This window comes from Puma concolor, chromosome D2 (assembly GCF_028749965.1).
Source record: "Puma concolor isolate L17-30 chromosome D2, mPumCon1.1.hap2, whole genome shotgun sequence".
Taxonomy (NCBI): domain Eukaryota; kingdom Metazoa; phylum Chordata; class Mammalia; order Carnivora; family Felidae; genus Puma; species Puma concolor.
The window spans coordinates 22,841,021-22,854,649 of record NC_141677.1 but is presented as its reverse complement, the minus strand read 5'-3'; the positions used below and the strand labels follow the sequence as shown (position 1 = coordinate 22,854,649).

The 13,629-nt window shown below is 36.7% G+C and overlaps 1 protein-coding gene across 18 annotated transcripts in view; it reads left to right on the top strand.

Annotated features, from left to right (window-relative positions):
* Positions 1 to 13,629, top strand: part of ANK3 (ankyrin 3) — a 690,167-nt gene that overhangs the window by 453,769 nt on the left and 222,769 nt on the right. For all 18 annotated transcript variants that reach the window (XM_086679761.1, XM_086679767.1, XM_086679764.1 and 15 more), the window contains 4 exons: positions 119 to 220; positions 627 to 725; positions 939 to 1,037; positions 10,245 to 10,343. In XM_086679761.1, the coding sequence (XP_086535887.1) occupies positions 119 to 220; positions 627 to 725; positions 939 to 1,037; positions 10,245 to 10,343 (399 nt within the window). The remainder of the gene's footprint in view (positions 1 to 118; positions 221 to 626; positions 726 to 938; positions 1,038 to 10,244; positions 10,344 to 13,629) is intronic.

Below are 13,629 nucleotides of genomic sequence, written 5' to 3'. Positions count from 1 at the left end.
AATAGTTCAATTTAAAAATACTGACTTTAAAAATCTTTTTAGTTTGGACTATAAGCTGAATTGCTCTAACATGTATATGAGTTTCATTTCATCAAAATGTTTTTCTTTTTTCTTTTAGTCTGATGCCAATGCAAGTTACTTAAGAGCAGCTCGAGCTGGACACCTTGAAAAGGCCCTTGACTACATAAAAAATGGGGTTGACATAAACATTTGCAATCAGGTTAGTTGTGGTTTTTGTTGCTGTTTAATTTTCTAGTTAAAATTTTAAAAAATCCAGACTATAAACTCCTTGAATCTTTCCTTAGTTGTTACCAAGACTTTCTCTTTCTTGCCTTTTTTCTTTTTTCTGGCTAAACATCATCAGTCAGATTTTCAAATTACTCTGCTTTGTTAAAGGGGCATTCACACATGTAGGTATGCATTCTTTAAGAATTCTTAAAATTTAGTAAAAAATGATACTAGAACAACCTGCCTAATTTTCAAGTACCTTTATTCCTAATTCAAGATTCTATACTGCACACATACAAGTGATTGTTGGTGGGATATTATCTTCAGAGTTCTAAGTAGACTGTTTCCTGCTCTATTCTCAACCTGCTGAGTAAAGTTTTCCCTTCATTCTTAATCAGAATGGGTTGAACGCGCTCCATCTTGCTTCTAAAGAAGGCCATGTAGAAGTTGTTTCTGAACTGCTACAGAGAGAAGCCAATGTGGATGCAGCTACAAAGGTCAGTATCACATATTTAACGGTTTTTATGTCAATTGACAGATTCAGTAAGGATTCAGCCTTTGATAAGAATGAGGGCAAGCTTCTCATGAGATACTTATCAACCAACCATGTTCTCTTTGGGGAACTTAGAAACATAGAAGGATTCCATATTTTATAAAATGTTGAAACAAAGAGATAAAGAGGGTGAGTGATGTATCTTTTCATTTTACAGAAAGGAAACACAGCCTTGCATATAGCATCTTTGGCTGGGCAAGCAGAGGTGGTAAAAGTCTTGGTCACAAATGGAGCCAATGTCAATGCACAATCTCAGGTAAACCTACCAACTCTATTGCCAATAAATTTTGTTATAATTTATAAATGTTTGGGTCAAGTCCTTGCTTGGCATATGTATCCTCTGAGAATATAATTCCTAAGAGTTATATTCAATGAACAGTTATGTTGTTGCAGATTATTTAAATTCATATATATCCTCATTTGCAATATATTTATGTGAGAGAGATTTTTTTTTTAATTTTTTTTTTCAACATTTATTCATTTTTGGGACAGAGAGAGACAGAGCATGAACGGGGGAGGGGCAGAGAGAGAGGGAGACACAGAATCGGAAACAGGCTCCAGGCTCCGAGCCATCAGCCCAGAGCCTGACGCGGGGCTCGAACTCACGGACCGCGAGATCGTGACCTGGCTGAAGTCGGACGCTTAACCGACTGCGCCACCCAGGCGCCCCTGAGAGAGATTTTTAAAAGTCATCCATCTAGAAAGGGGAACCCTCTTGCACTGTTGGTGGTAATGCAAACTGGTGAAGCCACTCTGGAGAACAGTATGGAGGTTCCTCAGAAAAACTAAAACTAGAACTACCCTATGATCCAGCAATTACACTATTAAGTATTTACCTAAAGGGTATGAAAAGACAGATTTGAAGGGGTACATGCACCCCAATGTTTATAGCAGCATTATCAGCAATAACCAAACTATGGAGACAGCCCAAATGTCCATCAACTGATGAACAGATAAAGAAGATGTGGATTTACAATGGAATATTTCTCAGCCATCAAAAGGAATGAAACTTGCCATTTGCAAAAACATGGATGGAGCTAGAATGTATTTGCTAAGTGAAATAAGTCAATCAGGGAAAGACAGATATCATATGATTTCACTCATGTGTGGAATTTAAGAAACAAAACAGATGAATATGTGGGAAGGTGGGGGAAAAGAGAAGAGAGAAAAACAAACTATAAGAGACTCTTAACAATAGAGAACAAACTGTGGGTTGATGGAGGGAGGTGAGTGGGGGTAAATGGGTGATGGGTACTAAGGATAAGCACTGTTATATGTAAGTGATGAATCACTGATTTCTACTCCTGAAACCAAATTGCACTGTATGCTAAGTAACTAAAATTTAAATTAAAAAATAATAAAAAATTAAAAAGTTATCCATTTATGAAACTGTATGACTGGTAGTCATAGACACAAATATTTAGGGAATATTTGTAATGTAGGGTCTTTTACTATTTTATCATGCTAGCTTAGGTCCAGCCTCAGTATTTATTAACTTACAAAGGAAATGAGAGTTCCTGTAAGTGAGGAAATGCTCTTAATAGTTCATAATATCTCAGTGCTTTATATAGCTGAAAATGGGAAGACACTGCTTAATTCCTGTTTAGTAACTAAGGCCTCCTTGTTGTTCCGTGAAACAGATTAAAATAAAAAAACACACAGAATAAACTTTAAAATTTCCTAAACTAAAAATTCCAGATTCTTTGTATTGGATATACACTAATAATTTATTTAGTAGGTCCTCCTGTGTGCTCTGAGTCTTGCATGAAGTTCTAAAAAGAACACAAGTATATTACTGTTTGGTAGACTTTCAGTCTAAAAAAAAAATACTTTAAAATAGGTTTAAAAATTGGTCCTCATAATTCAAAATTTTCATTATTTGAGTTCCCACAGAAATAAGATTGTATAGAAAAGCAAACATCATCATAACACAGAAATATTCACTAAGGACCTGACCATTTTTAAAACTGGCCCTTGCTCAAACGTTCCTTCTAGTTGGATGCTTTCATCTACCCTTGTGTGTAAGTGTGAACTCCAGGAGGTTGGATATTGAACAAATTGATTATGGAACAAAACAACAAGTTTTGCAAGACACAGGATTGCATGAAGTTAGGGGGATGGCATGGGGGAACACTGGCTGCACAGCTGTGGGTTGTGTTTTTTTCTGGCAATGTGTGAAGAATTAGGATGATTCTCTGATAAGTGTTTCAAGTGAGAATGAGTTGAAATCAAATGGTTTAATGATTTAATCAAAGATTAAATTACCCTCCCCCCCAAAAATTAGGTGAGGTCTTTGGTTTGCAAAATACATTTGCAAAAAGACTGTATTTTTTAAAAAAAATTTTTTTTCAACGTTTATTTATTTTTGGGACAGAGAGAGACAGAGCATGAACGGGGGAGGGGCAGAGAGAGAGGGAGACACAGAATCGGAAACAGGCTCCAGGCTCTGAGCCATCAGCCCAGAGCCCGACGCGGGGCTCGAACTCACGGACCGCGAGATCGTGACCTGGCTGAAGTCGGACACTTAACCGACTGCGCCACCCAGGCGCCCCTGCAAAAAGACTGTATTTTTACTTAAGCAGTGAAAATAAAAAGTGAAGGACATCAAGCTACCATATAATTTTGTTGGAAAAATTACCCTTTTTTTTCCACGGAAATCCTATTTGATTTAGGCTTTGTTCATTGTGAGAACTTGTACATGCATCCAGTTATAGCCAATATTTGCTTAACTCCTAAACTTGCTTTTACAGTTTCTAGTTTTGTCTTTTACAATAAAGTCTCAAACTAACTTTTTTCATTTTAAGTGTACTTGATTTCCTCAGCCTTTTTCAGTACTGATTATCTTTGGATAACAGGATCCTCCTATATTTCATGGGTCCACAGAATTGCAGTGACACCCTCCATGGTTAGTAACATGGTTCCGATGCTGTTAAATATCAGTGTCATGGAAAAACAACTGTGTGGCACTTCCAAACATGTGCTTTCATGTATATCTGATCTATTTTTTTTTCTAGTTGCTTGTGGTTGGACCTTTGATCCATGGTCTATGCCTCTTTATTCTGATTCCCTATGAAGGTTTACTTGGACCAATGATGCTTTTCCAGAAAGGAATGTTATAAAATTGAATATTGACAAGTAAAATATTTTGAAAGAGATACAGAACAACTGACCATAAGCAAAGCACCATGCTTTTAAAACATTTTTTCAAACGTCCCTATAACTTTTTACTGGAAAATAACTAATGTTAAGCTCTGAGAGAGTGAGAGAACTCTTTAATCCATTTTTTTCATTTCCTTTCTCCCCCCACAGAAGAAGACATAAGCCTCCTCCTTTTAAGTAATGTGCATATTCTTGACTGTTCTTTAGAGCACCCAGAGTTTTAAACCTCCTTGACAATGAGAGACTCTGCAGTTGAAATCAAATCCTAACCAGATTTGATTTCAATTGATACACATTCCCTGCTGATGACAAATGAGAAGAATAGAGCCCATGGAATTTCTTGTTCCTTACAGCTGTGCTTGGCGTGCCCTGCCCCACAGTTCACAGTCAAGCATGGCGCCTTCATTTGGACACCTGTCCCCGTGTGCCTTCCGAGCTGTGCCATTCCGTGGACAGAATAAGTAATGAGATGGTCATGCAGCAAATGGGTTTTCCATGATAATTTCTGGTGGGAGTACTTCAATAGGAACTCTTACAAAGGACAACTGAGATCAAATTCCATTTAGGTGTCAGCACAGAAAACATCGCAGGAATGTTAATATTCAAGAAAGACCACATCCCTAAGTGAAATTTTAACCAAATAGGTAATATTTAGTAGCCAACAATAAATAGTATAAAGAGATCCCCCTCACCTTCCTTGTGTATAAAAGTTATCCTTATCTTGAAAATAAAAGTGAAATTGGGCAACAGCAAGTTCTGATCTTATAAACTGAGGGTCTGTAAACTAAGAATTTTTAGATGTCACTTTAATTCTTGTCATTGCCTTGATGTTACATCTTACTAAGTTAGTTAACTCTTTCTTATCTTACTTAACATTCCAGAAATGATTTAGGCCTACCCTGAGAAAGAAATTGGGTTGAATAATTAAATTGTGATTATAAAGAACTCTACTATGATTAAGTCCATAATACTTTGTACTAAATACAGCAACAATGATTACTAGTGTTTGCAAGTGTAAACTCTCAAATTACCACATCAAATGACATCCCTCACTCTTTTCTCCTTCTCTATCTTTATTCTGTAATATAAGGCACCGTGTTCATAAACAAGCAAGGTCTGTTTCAAATAATATTTTATCATAACTATCAAAGTATTCTAAGTGGACAAGTTTTCATAGTGGTATTAGCACAGACAAGACCTTTTGCAGGTATTTGGTGGGGGTATTTTTTAAAAATTTTTTACATTGTATTTATTTAAGTTATGAATAGGTGATATATTCACATGGTTCTACCATCAAAATGCATGGAAGGACAAACTGGAAAACCTCTTCCCACCCCAACCCCCATCTGCCCATCCCCACCCATCTGCACCCCAGGGTGAAACAGGTAACTTCTGACTAGGTTTCCGTGTTCCTTTTCAGAAAGGACAAGACCTTTCGATTAAACCAGTGCCTCCTTGGTCTTTTTGTGTTTTTAAATGTTTTCCTTCGGTGAAGAGGTCAGGTCTTGAGGAAGTCAGAAAATAGGTGTGGTCCAGATAAAGCCTCTCTGACCTTTGACCTTATAGCACACCGGTAATCTAACCTACATTCACAAAAATCAGTATCACCTGTAAATCAGTGCAAATTTATCACCATGCCCTTGTAAACATTTTAATTCAGAGCAACACTTCATAAGGTACACCGGCTGGCTGTAGAAACCTAGGATGGATAAAAAAAGTTCATGGATAAAATTTAAGCCCTTACTTTCTATTTTATTTTCTTTGGGTAGATATTAGGCAGCATGCCTCAGCATGGTCTATAAAGTTGTAGGTCTGTATATTTGAATGCTTAGGATAATATCACAATAAATGTTCTGAGCCGAAGGTACTGAAGATAATGCATCAAATCAGGTATCAACGAGCATTCTTTCTCAATCTTGAACTGTTCTGCCTTTTGAAAATTGAGTCTATTGTTGCTACAGAAAAAAAATGCAAATTAGGCACCCATATGTTCCCTTTTGGCCAGCTCTTTGTTTTGGAAATTTCCTAAGTTAGGAAATTAATTAAAAAAAAAAAAAAAACAGTGGTGTACTTTTTTATCTTAAAAGAAAAATAATATTCTTTCTGAAATCTGACCATTTTCCCAATGTAGGTGCTATTTTACAAAAAATCATTTCAGCTGTAGGTTGTACATTGACAACACATTGGAATCCTTGTGCCTTAAGCCTCTTTGTATGAGAGTGTAATGATCATATTTTCATTCGTCTTTCCAAAGGATGCTTATAATTACTCCCTAGAACCATAACTAGATGGTGTACATGTATTCTCATGCCATGTTGATCCTTTCTTGATTTTAAAAATTTGTATTGGGGGGCGCCTGGGTGGCGCAGTCGGTTAAGCGTCCGACTTCAGCCAGGTCACGATCTCGCGGTCCGGGAGTTCGAGCCCCGCGTCAGGCCCTGGGCTGATGGCTCAGAGCCTGGAGCCTGTTTCCGATTCTGTGTCTCCCTCTCTCTCTGCCCCTCCCCCGTTCATGCTCTGTCTCTCTCTGTCCTAAAAATAAATAAACGTTGGAAAAAAAATTTTTTTTTTAAAAAAATAAAAATTTGTATTGAGATTTTTGGGATTAAAACAACAGAAACTAACTTGAACAAAAATGGGAATTTATTGAAATTATTTGGGGAACACATCAAATAGAAAGCTAAAGGAGCTTTTTGGAAAGCTTTGGTAACCAGAGAGTTAGGGTGGGAGTAACCAGAAGCTAAACAGTAAAGTTGCCCTTCAATAATAGTTTTTACAGATCATTTGAGAGGGGGGAGGGGGGATTTGGCAGAAAATAGAATTAAGAAAAATAGAGAGTAGACCTGGAAGAGAAAACAGAAGATATCCTGTACATGTGCCTACTCTGTGGTTGAAGAAGTTCAGGCTAAATTGTCTTAAAGTCCAACCAAGACAGGCACTACCTACATTTCAGGGAAGAGGTAGTGCCCTAAAGAAAATAGGAGTGACATTGCTAGAAGAGACAGATGCTTGCTGACCAAAACTAAAGCAAAACAAAATAAAGAAACACTCAAATTTCCACTATAAAATGGAAATGTCCATTATGGAGGAAAAAACAAAAACACCAAAAACATTTTATCAATATGAACCACAGAAGTAAAATGAGACCATTCATCCCCATTCAATGCCATATATTGTGTGATTCCATTTATATGAAGTGTTCAGAACAGGCAAATCCATAGAGACAGAAAGCAGATTAGTGTTTGCCAGAGGGCATGGGGAGGGGTCAATGGGGAGTGAATACTAATAGTACAGAATTCCTTTTTGGGGTGATGAAAATGTTCTGGAATTAGATAGTGGGGATGGTTGCCCCACTAAATTTTACACTTCAAATGGGTGAGTTTTATGATATGTAAATTATATTTTAAAAAATATATATAAAACTGAAAAAATGTGAAAGAATGTGACCATTCAGAAAATGACCAGCTTTCAGGTAATGGCAATAGAATGGCAAACACTAACAAAAAAAAAAAAAAAAAAGAGGAGAAGCAATTGTGGGAAATGATTAATTATAGGGCTCAATCTTACTGTGACTCTTATCTACATATGATTTTTGAGTGATCACAGTTCTACACAGTTCAATTTCTGTTCTTGTGAGAAGGGCATGTGGAATGATTTAAAAGTCGTGCTTGTTAAGAATCACTCTTTGAAAGCTCCAGGTCTGTAAGCTCCAACATCCCTTAAACCTCAGTACCTGGTTTTGGATTATCTTCCTGGCTCATGAAACGTTTGGTTCTGGAAGATAAACTCAAGAACTGTCTACGTACATCAGGCCAGAAACCGGGTATTTGTATGCAGACCAGTGTTCCTTAGGTAACCTTGAACGACAGCAAATCTCTGCCCTGAAGTTGAGAGAATCCACTGACATAAATTGTTGATATTTATGTTTGAGAGAATAACATCTATTTTCAAAATTTTTCTTAAGAACTTTTCTCCTAAAAACCGGACCTTCCATCTGGAAATTTCAGCTGGTGAGGAAAGACACTCAGTAGTTCACTGAGCTATAACAAAAATCCCCCTAGTTTTTACCTTTTTCTTCTTTCTTAATATTTTCTGTTGTTTTTTTCTGGTTTTTTTTTAAGGAATATTTAACTCAACCAAGAATTAAGTAATCTTCCATCTTGGTCAAATAAGAAAATAAAAAAATAATCGGCAATATAGGGTAATCCTAAAGTACCTCTCAGTTTCCCTCAAATCTATGGGAAGAGTGACAAAGACAAAACACACCAGGCACATACACACATACCTGCCTGTATGCACACGCACACACACACATATGTACACACACATTTTGTTGCAATTATTCCACGTTTAATGTTGATCAAACCTTTCATGAGAGAACAGGATAGCAGTGAACTTCAATGATGTAATTTAAAGGGAAGAAGCTTGAATGCTTTGTCATATTCTCTAGCCTCTAATCTCATGTCTCTAATTTTGAGCTTGGCAACCAGATAACCTAGCATGTTATAATTATATGTAAAATAGAGTAAGTAGAATAGATGAGCTCTCTGATGAATAAAGTATATATATACACTATGGTAGATTTGTTATGTGACATCACTTTTATCTGCTTGAGGATCTTTTTTTTTTAATTTTTAATGTTTTATTTTGTTTTTGATGGGGGGATGGACAGAGAAAGGGGGTCAGAGGATCTGAAGTGGGCTCTGTGCCCAACAGCAGTGAGCACGATGTGGGGCTGGAACTCACAAACCGTGAGAACATGACCTGAGCCAAAGTCGGACACTTAACTGACTGAGCCACCCAGGTGCCCTGCTCAAGGATCTTTTTAAGTTACTTTTAAATTTTTAGCTAAAAGCCAAAAGCGTGGTGTCACCAGAGGCTGAATTATAGATAAGTAAGGTAGTCATAGAGTCACTGATATTTATAACAATGAACCTAAACCTTTTGAAGTATAAAAGTTTGAGTAATATTTGGTACATTTTATTTGGAATATATTTACCTATATTCCTTGTAATTGCATAATGAATACAATAAAATTTCCGGAACATACAATTAAACAGAACTGTATTCTGAAAAATGTATTCAAAGAAAATGTTATCATTTGAAAAATATGTTTTGGTGTATGTATTTGGCGATAAGATTTTGAAATATTACACAGATGAAATATTCAAATATTTCATAAATATGAAATAAATTGTTCTAGAAAACAAGCACACATATGCAACATATTTTTAGTCAAAAGCTTAAGATGCAATGTACACATTCATTTACTTTAATCCAGATTCTTTGGCAGTGGCTACATTTCAGACAAACATAAATACACATATAGAGTGTGTGTGTGTGTGTGTGTGTGTGTGTGTGTGTGTGTGTGTGTGTATTCTGAACATGAAAATACTATGGCTTTGCAAAACAATGCAAGGAAGGAAACTTACCAAAACGTAGACTACTAATTGAATTCTGTTTTGAAATTGAAGTATACCTTTTTGCATATTGGTGTCCTTTCCTTTGCTCCAAGTCATCCCATTTGTAGCAACTTTGAAGCTATTTGAAAGTAATATAAATTCCTTCCAAATTGTGAACTATTTTAGACTCTCTAATTTTTTTTTTTTTAAATTATATTTTTTTCTTTTTTTCAACGTTTATTTATTTTTGGGATAGAGAGAGACAGAGCATGAACGGGGGAGGGTCAGAGAGAGAGGGAGACACAGAATCGGAAACAGGCTCCAGGCTCTGAGCCATCAGCCCAGAGCCTGACGCGGGGCTCGAACTCACGGACCGCGAGATCGTGACCTGGCTGAAGTCGGACGCTTAACCGACTGCGCCACCCAGGCGCCCCTAGACTCTCTAATTTTAAAGTATTACACCTTTTATATGAAATAGCTAATTATTGTGTGGGGAAAAAGTTCACTGGGACACTGACCAAATGTATTTTTCTTCAAACCCTTACATAATCTAGGAAAATCCTTTGCTCATTGTAGGCACTCATTAAGAGGTTGATGATTAAACAAATGTACTTATTTATCTAAAGTGGATCTATTGGTATGAATTATACACACACCATTAATTATAAACTATACCCAAGTTACAAATTATAAGTGTTATGTTATAAAGTACTTTGAATTACACTTATAAATTCTGCTTAAACTATCATGTTTAGGCTTTCTAATGAATATGAATATCCACATTAAAGTATTCTTAAACTTATTATACATGAGCATTTTCTGAAACAAAAAATACCAGTATGGTAGAAAACTAGATTGGCCCCATAAATCCATAAATAAACATTTTATTTCTTCTTTTGCAGAATGGTTTCACGCCATTGTATATGGCAGCCCAGGAAAACCACCTGGAAGTTGTCAAGTTTCTTCTTGACAATGGTGCAAGCCAGAGCCTAGCCACAGAGGTAAGATATATTGGTTCTTTCTGTGGGTAAATTTCCATGTTTACAGGGCATTTTGTAGGCCTGGAGTTGTAACATGGAGAATTTGTCCCACTAGTATTTCAATTGTAATCATATATTAATGTGGGGATTCCTTATTTTTAAAAAAAAAATTTTTTTTTAATATTTATTTTTGAGACAGAAGAGAGCATGAACAGGGGAGGGTCAGAGAAAGAGGGAGACACAGAATCTGAAACAGGCTCCAGGCTCTGAGCTGTCAGCACAGAGCCCAACACGGGGCTCGAACCCATGGACCGCGAGATCATGACCTGAGCTGAAGTTGGCCGCTTAACCGACTGAGCCACCCAGGCGCCCCAATGTGGGGATTCTTAAATGTTTATGAAATACACTAGAAAGTCTATTCTTCATCTTTAAGGAATCTTCATTGCATAGATATACTTTCTGCTCTTAAATGCCTGGCTCTATCTTATAATTGAGCTATTTACTATTTACATATTTGTTTTAGAACACTTTTCTGTTTCTTATAATTTTGCCTCACAGGCAACCACTGTTTTGAAATATGTTTGTAATAAGACATGTTTGAAATCTGTTTGTTCCAAATATGTTAGTGTAGTTATAATAATTGAATTTATGTATTTCTAAAATTAACTGGATTTAATTCACACTTTTCAACAAAACTATTATGTTTTAAGTGTTAGATTAACATAGTATTGAAGAAAATTTTACGGTCTTGAATAGAAGAGTTATTTTTAAATTTTTTTTTTCAACGTTTATTTATTTTTGGGACAGAGAGAGACCGAGCATGAACGGGGGAGGGGCAAAGAGAGAGGGAGACACAGAATCGGAAACAGGCTCCAGGCTCTGAGCCATCAGCCCAGAGCCCGATGCGGGGCTCGAACTCACGGACCACGAGATCGTGACCTGGCTGAAGTCGGACGCTTAACCGACTGCGCCACCCAGGCGCCCCAGAAGAGTTATTTTTAAATAAAAAGCTATTTAAGTCAGCGGGACTGTCTTAAGTAATACAGTTTATTTTTTAAACTAAACTGGATGGAAGATTATGATTCCTGGTGAAGCGTATCTCTAGAAATCTATTGCTAGGGCACCTGGTGGCTCAGTCAGTTGAGCATCCAACTCTTGATTTCGGCTCAAGTCATGATCCCAGGGTTGTGGGATTGAGCCCCGCATGGGGCTCCACACTGAGTATGGAGACTGCTTAAGATTCTGTCTCTCTCCCTCTGCCCCTGTCCTCCTTTCATGCTTTTTCTCTCTTATATCTCTCAAATTAAAAAAAAAAAATCTATTGCTAATATTAAAAGATCAACATTTGGGTATTCTTTATTTTTAACAAAATCATAAAAACAGATGCAGAGTTATCCCTGTCAGAATAGGGTTCCTCTTACATTCTGATGTGCTTTCCAAATGGCACAAGAAAGGTAGCAATAGAGGAATTGCATATAACCTCACCCAGCTTTTGAGATCATGCCTTCTGGGGAAACCTCTAAATAAATGAAGAGGCAGTTTGCACAAAAAGAAATACAAATGACCATAAATGTATGAAAATATCCCATCCTCACTGATAGTCAAAGAAATATTAATTTATTAATCAGTTAAAAAATTAGACCCAGTCTTTTGCCTGGGAGATAAATAAAAGAATTTAGAGAGTAGAAGAAATTGGAACTTTCCCACAGTATTGGTAAAGTTGACCATTGGTTGCAACACTTTTGCAGAACATTTAGCAGTAACTGTCAAAAATTAGTATTTACGTACCTTTTTATAATTCCACTTCTAAGAATTTACATTCCAGATGTATTAGAAGGAGATGCCAAAATGGTATATGAGAAGTTCACCAACAGAATTAGAACAATTTTTTAAAAACTGGAAAAAACCTAAATATGCACCAGTAGGAAGCCTGTTTCATAATGTTGCTATACTCACACAATAACATGCTATTTGGAATTATCAGAAGTGAGGCAAGACAATATGTACTGATAGAAGAAAATTTCCATGGTATATTGTTCTCAGTGGTTTATTCTGAGCAGTAGGAGGGAGATTTACTTTTCACTTTATATCCTTCCATACTGTTGAGGATTTTTATCATTAGAATGTATTGTTTTTATAATAGTACTCTTAAAGGCAGGTAAGAACTACTGGTTTATAAAAAAAAAAAAAAAGAGGGGCGCCTGGGTGGCGCAGTCGGTTAAGCGTCCGACTTCAGCCAGGTCACGATCTCGCGGTCCGTGAGTTCGAGCCCCGCGTCGGGCTCTGGGCTGATGGCTCAGAGCCTGGAGCCTGTTTCCGATTCTGTGTCTCCCTCTCTCTCTGCCCCTCCCCCGTTCATGCTCTGTCTCTCTCTGTCCCAAAAATAAAATAAAAAAACGTTGAAAAAAAAAAAATTTAAAAAAAAAAAATAAAAAAAAAAAAAAAAAAAAAAAAAAAGAAACTACATTTGGTAGGCGTAGAGCAATGCCTACTTGTTGGATAAGAGAAAAACCCACTCCCATTTTTGAATAAAAATACTAAATAATATAAATATCCTAATGAAAGTGATTTCATAGTACTTTTTTTTGCCTGTGAAGGACAGGCAGTTTTAGACTGTGATATACAGATCACTAAGTATCTCTCCTTTAGCAGCAAGCATTAAGTCCAACTTACTGCTAAGTCTTTGGCATGATTATGGTTTTTAATTTTTTTTAATGTTTATTTATTTTTGAGAAACAGAGTGTGAGCAGGGGAGGGGCAGAGAGAGAGGGAGACACAGAATCTGAAGTCAGATGTGGGGCTCGAACCCACGAACCGTGAGATCATGACTTGAGCCAAAGTCAAATGCTTAACCGACTGAGCCATCCAGGCACCCCTGATTATGGTTTTTAAAACCTTTCCTGGGGTGCCTGGCTGGCTCAGTCTGTGGAGCATATGACTATTGATCCTAGGGTTGTGAGTTGAAGCCCCACACTGGGTGTGGAGATGATTTAAAAAAATAAAAATCTTAAAAAAACAAACAAACCCTTTTCTGTATTAAGTGTATACTGCATATCCCCTCTTTTCCATATACATCTTCCTTCTTTTGCTAATTAAGATTCTGAAACATGAGGTAAATGTATTTGTTCATTTACCCCACAAATAATTATTAAGCACCTATTGCATGCCAGATACTCCCCAAGGCAATGAAGTTTCTCTTGGAGCTTCCGTAATATTTTCTTTTGGCTTTTTTTTTTTTTTAAGAATAACTGCACAGAGTGAACCAAACTGTTTAAACTAGGTTTGCAACCAAAATCTGGAGCTGCTA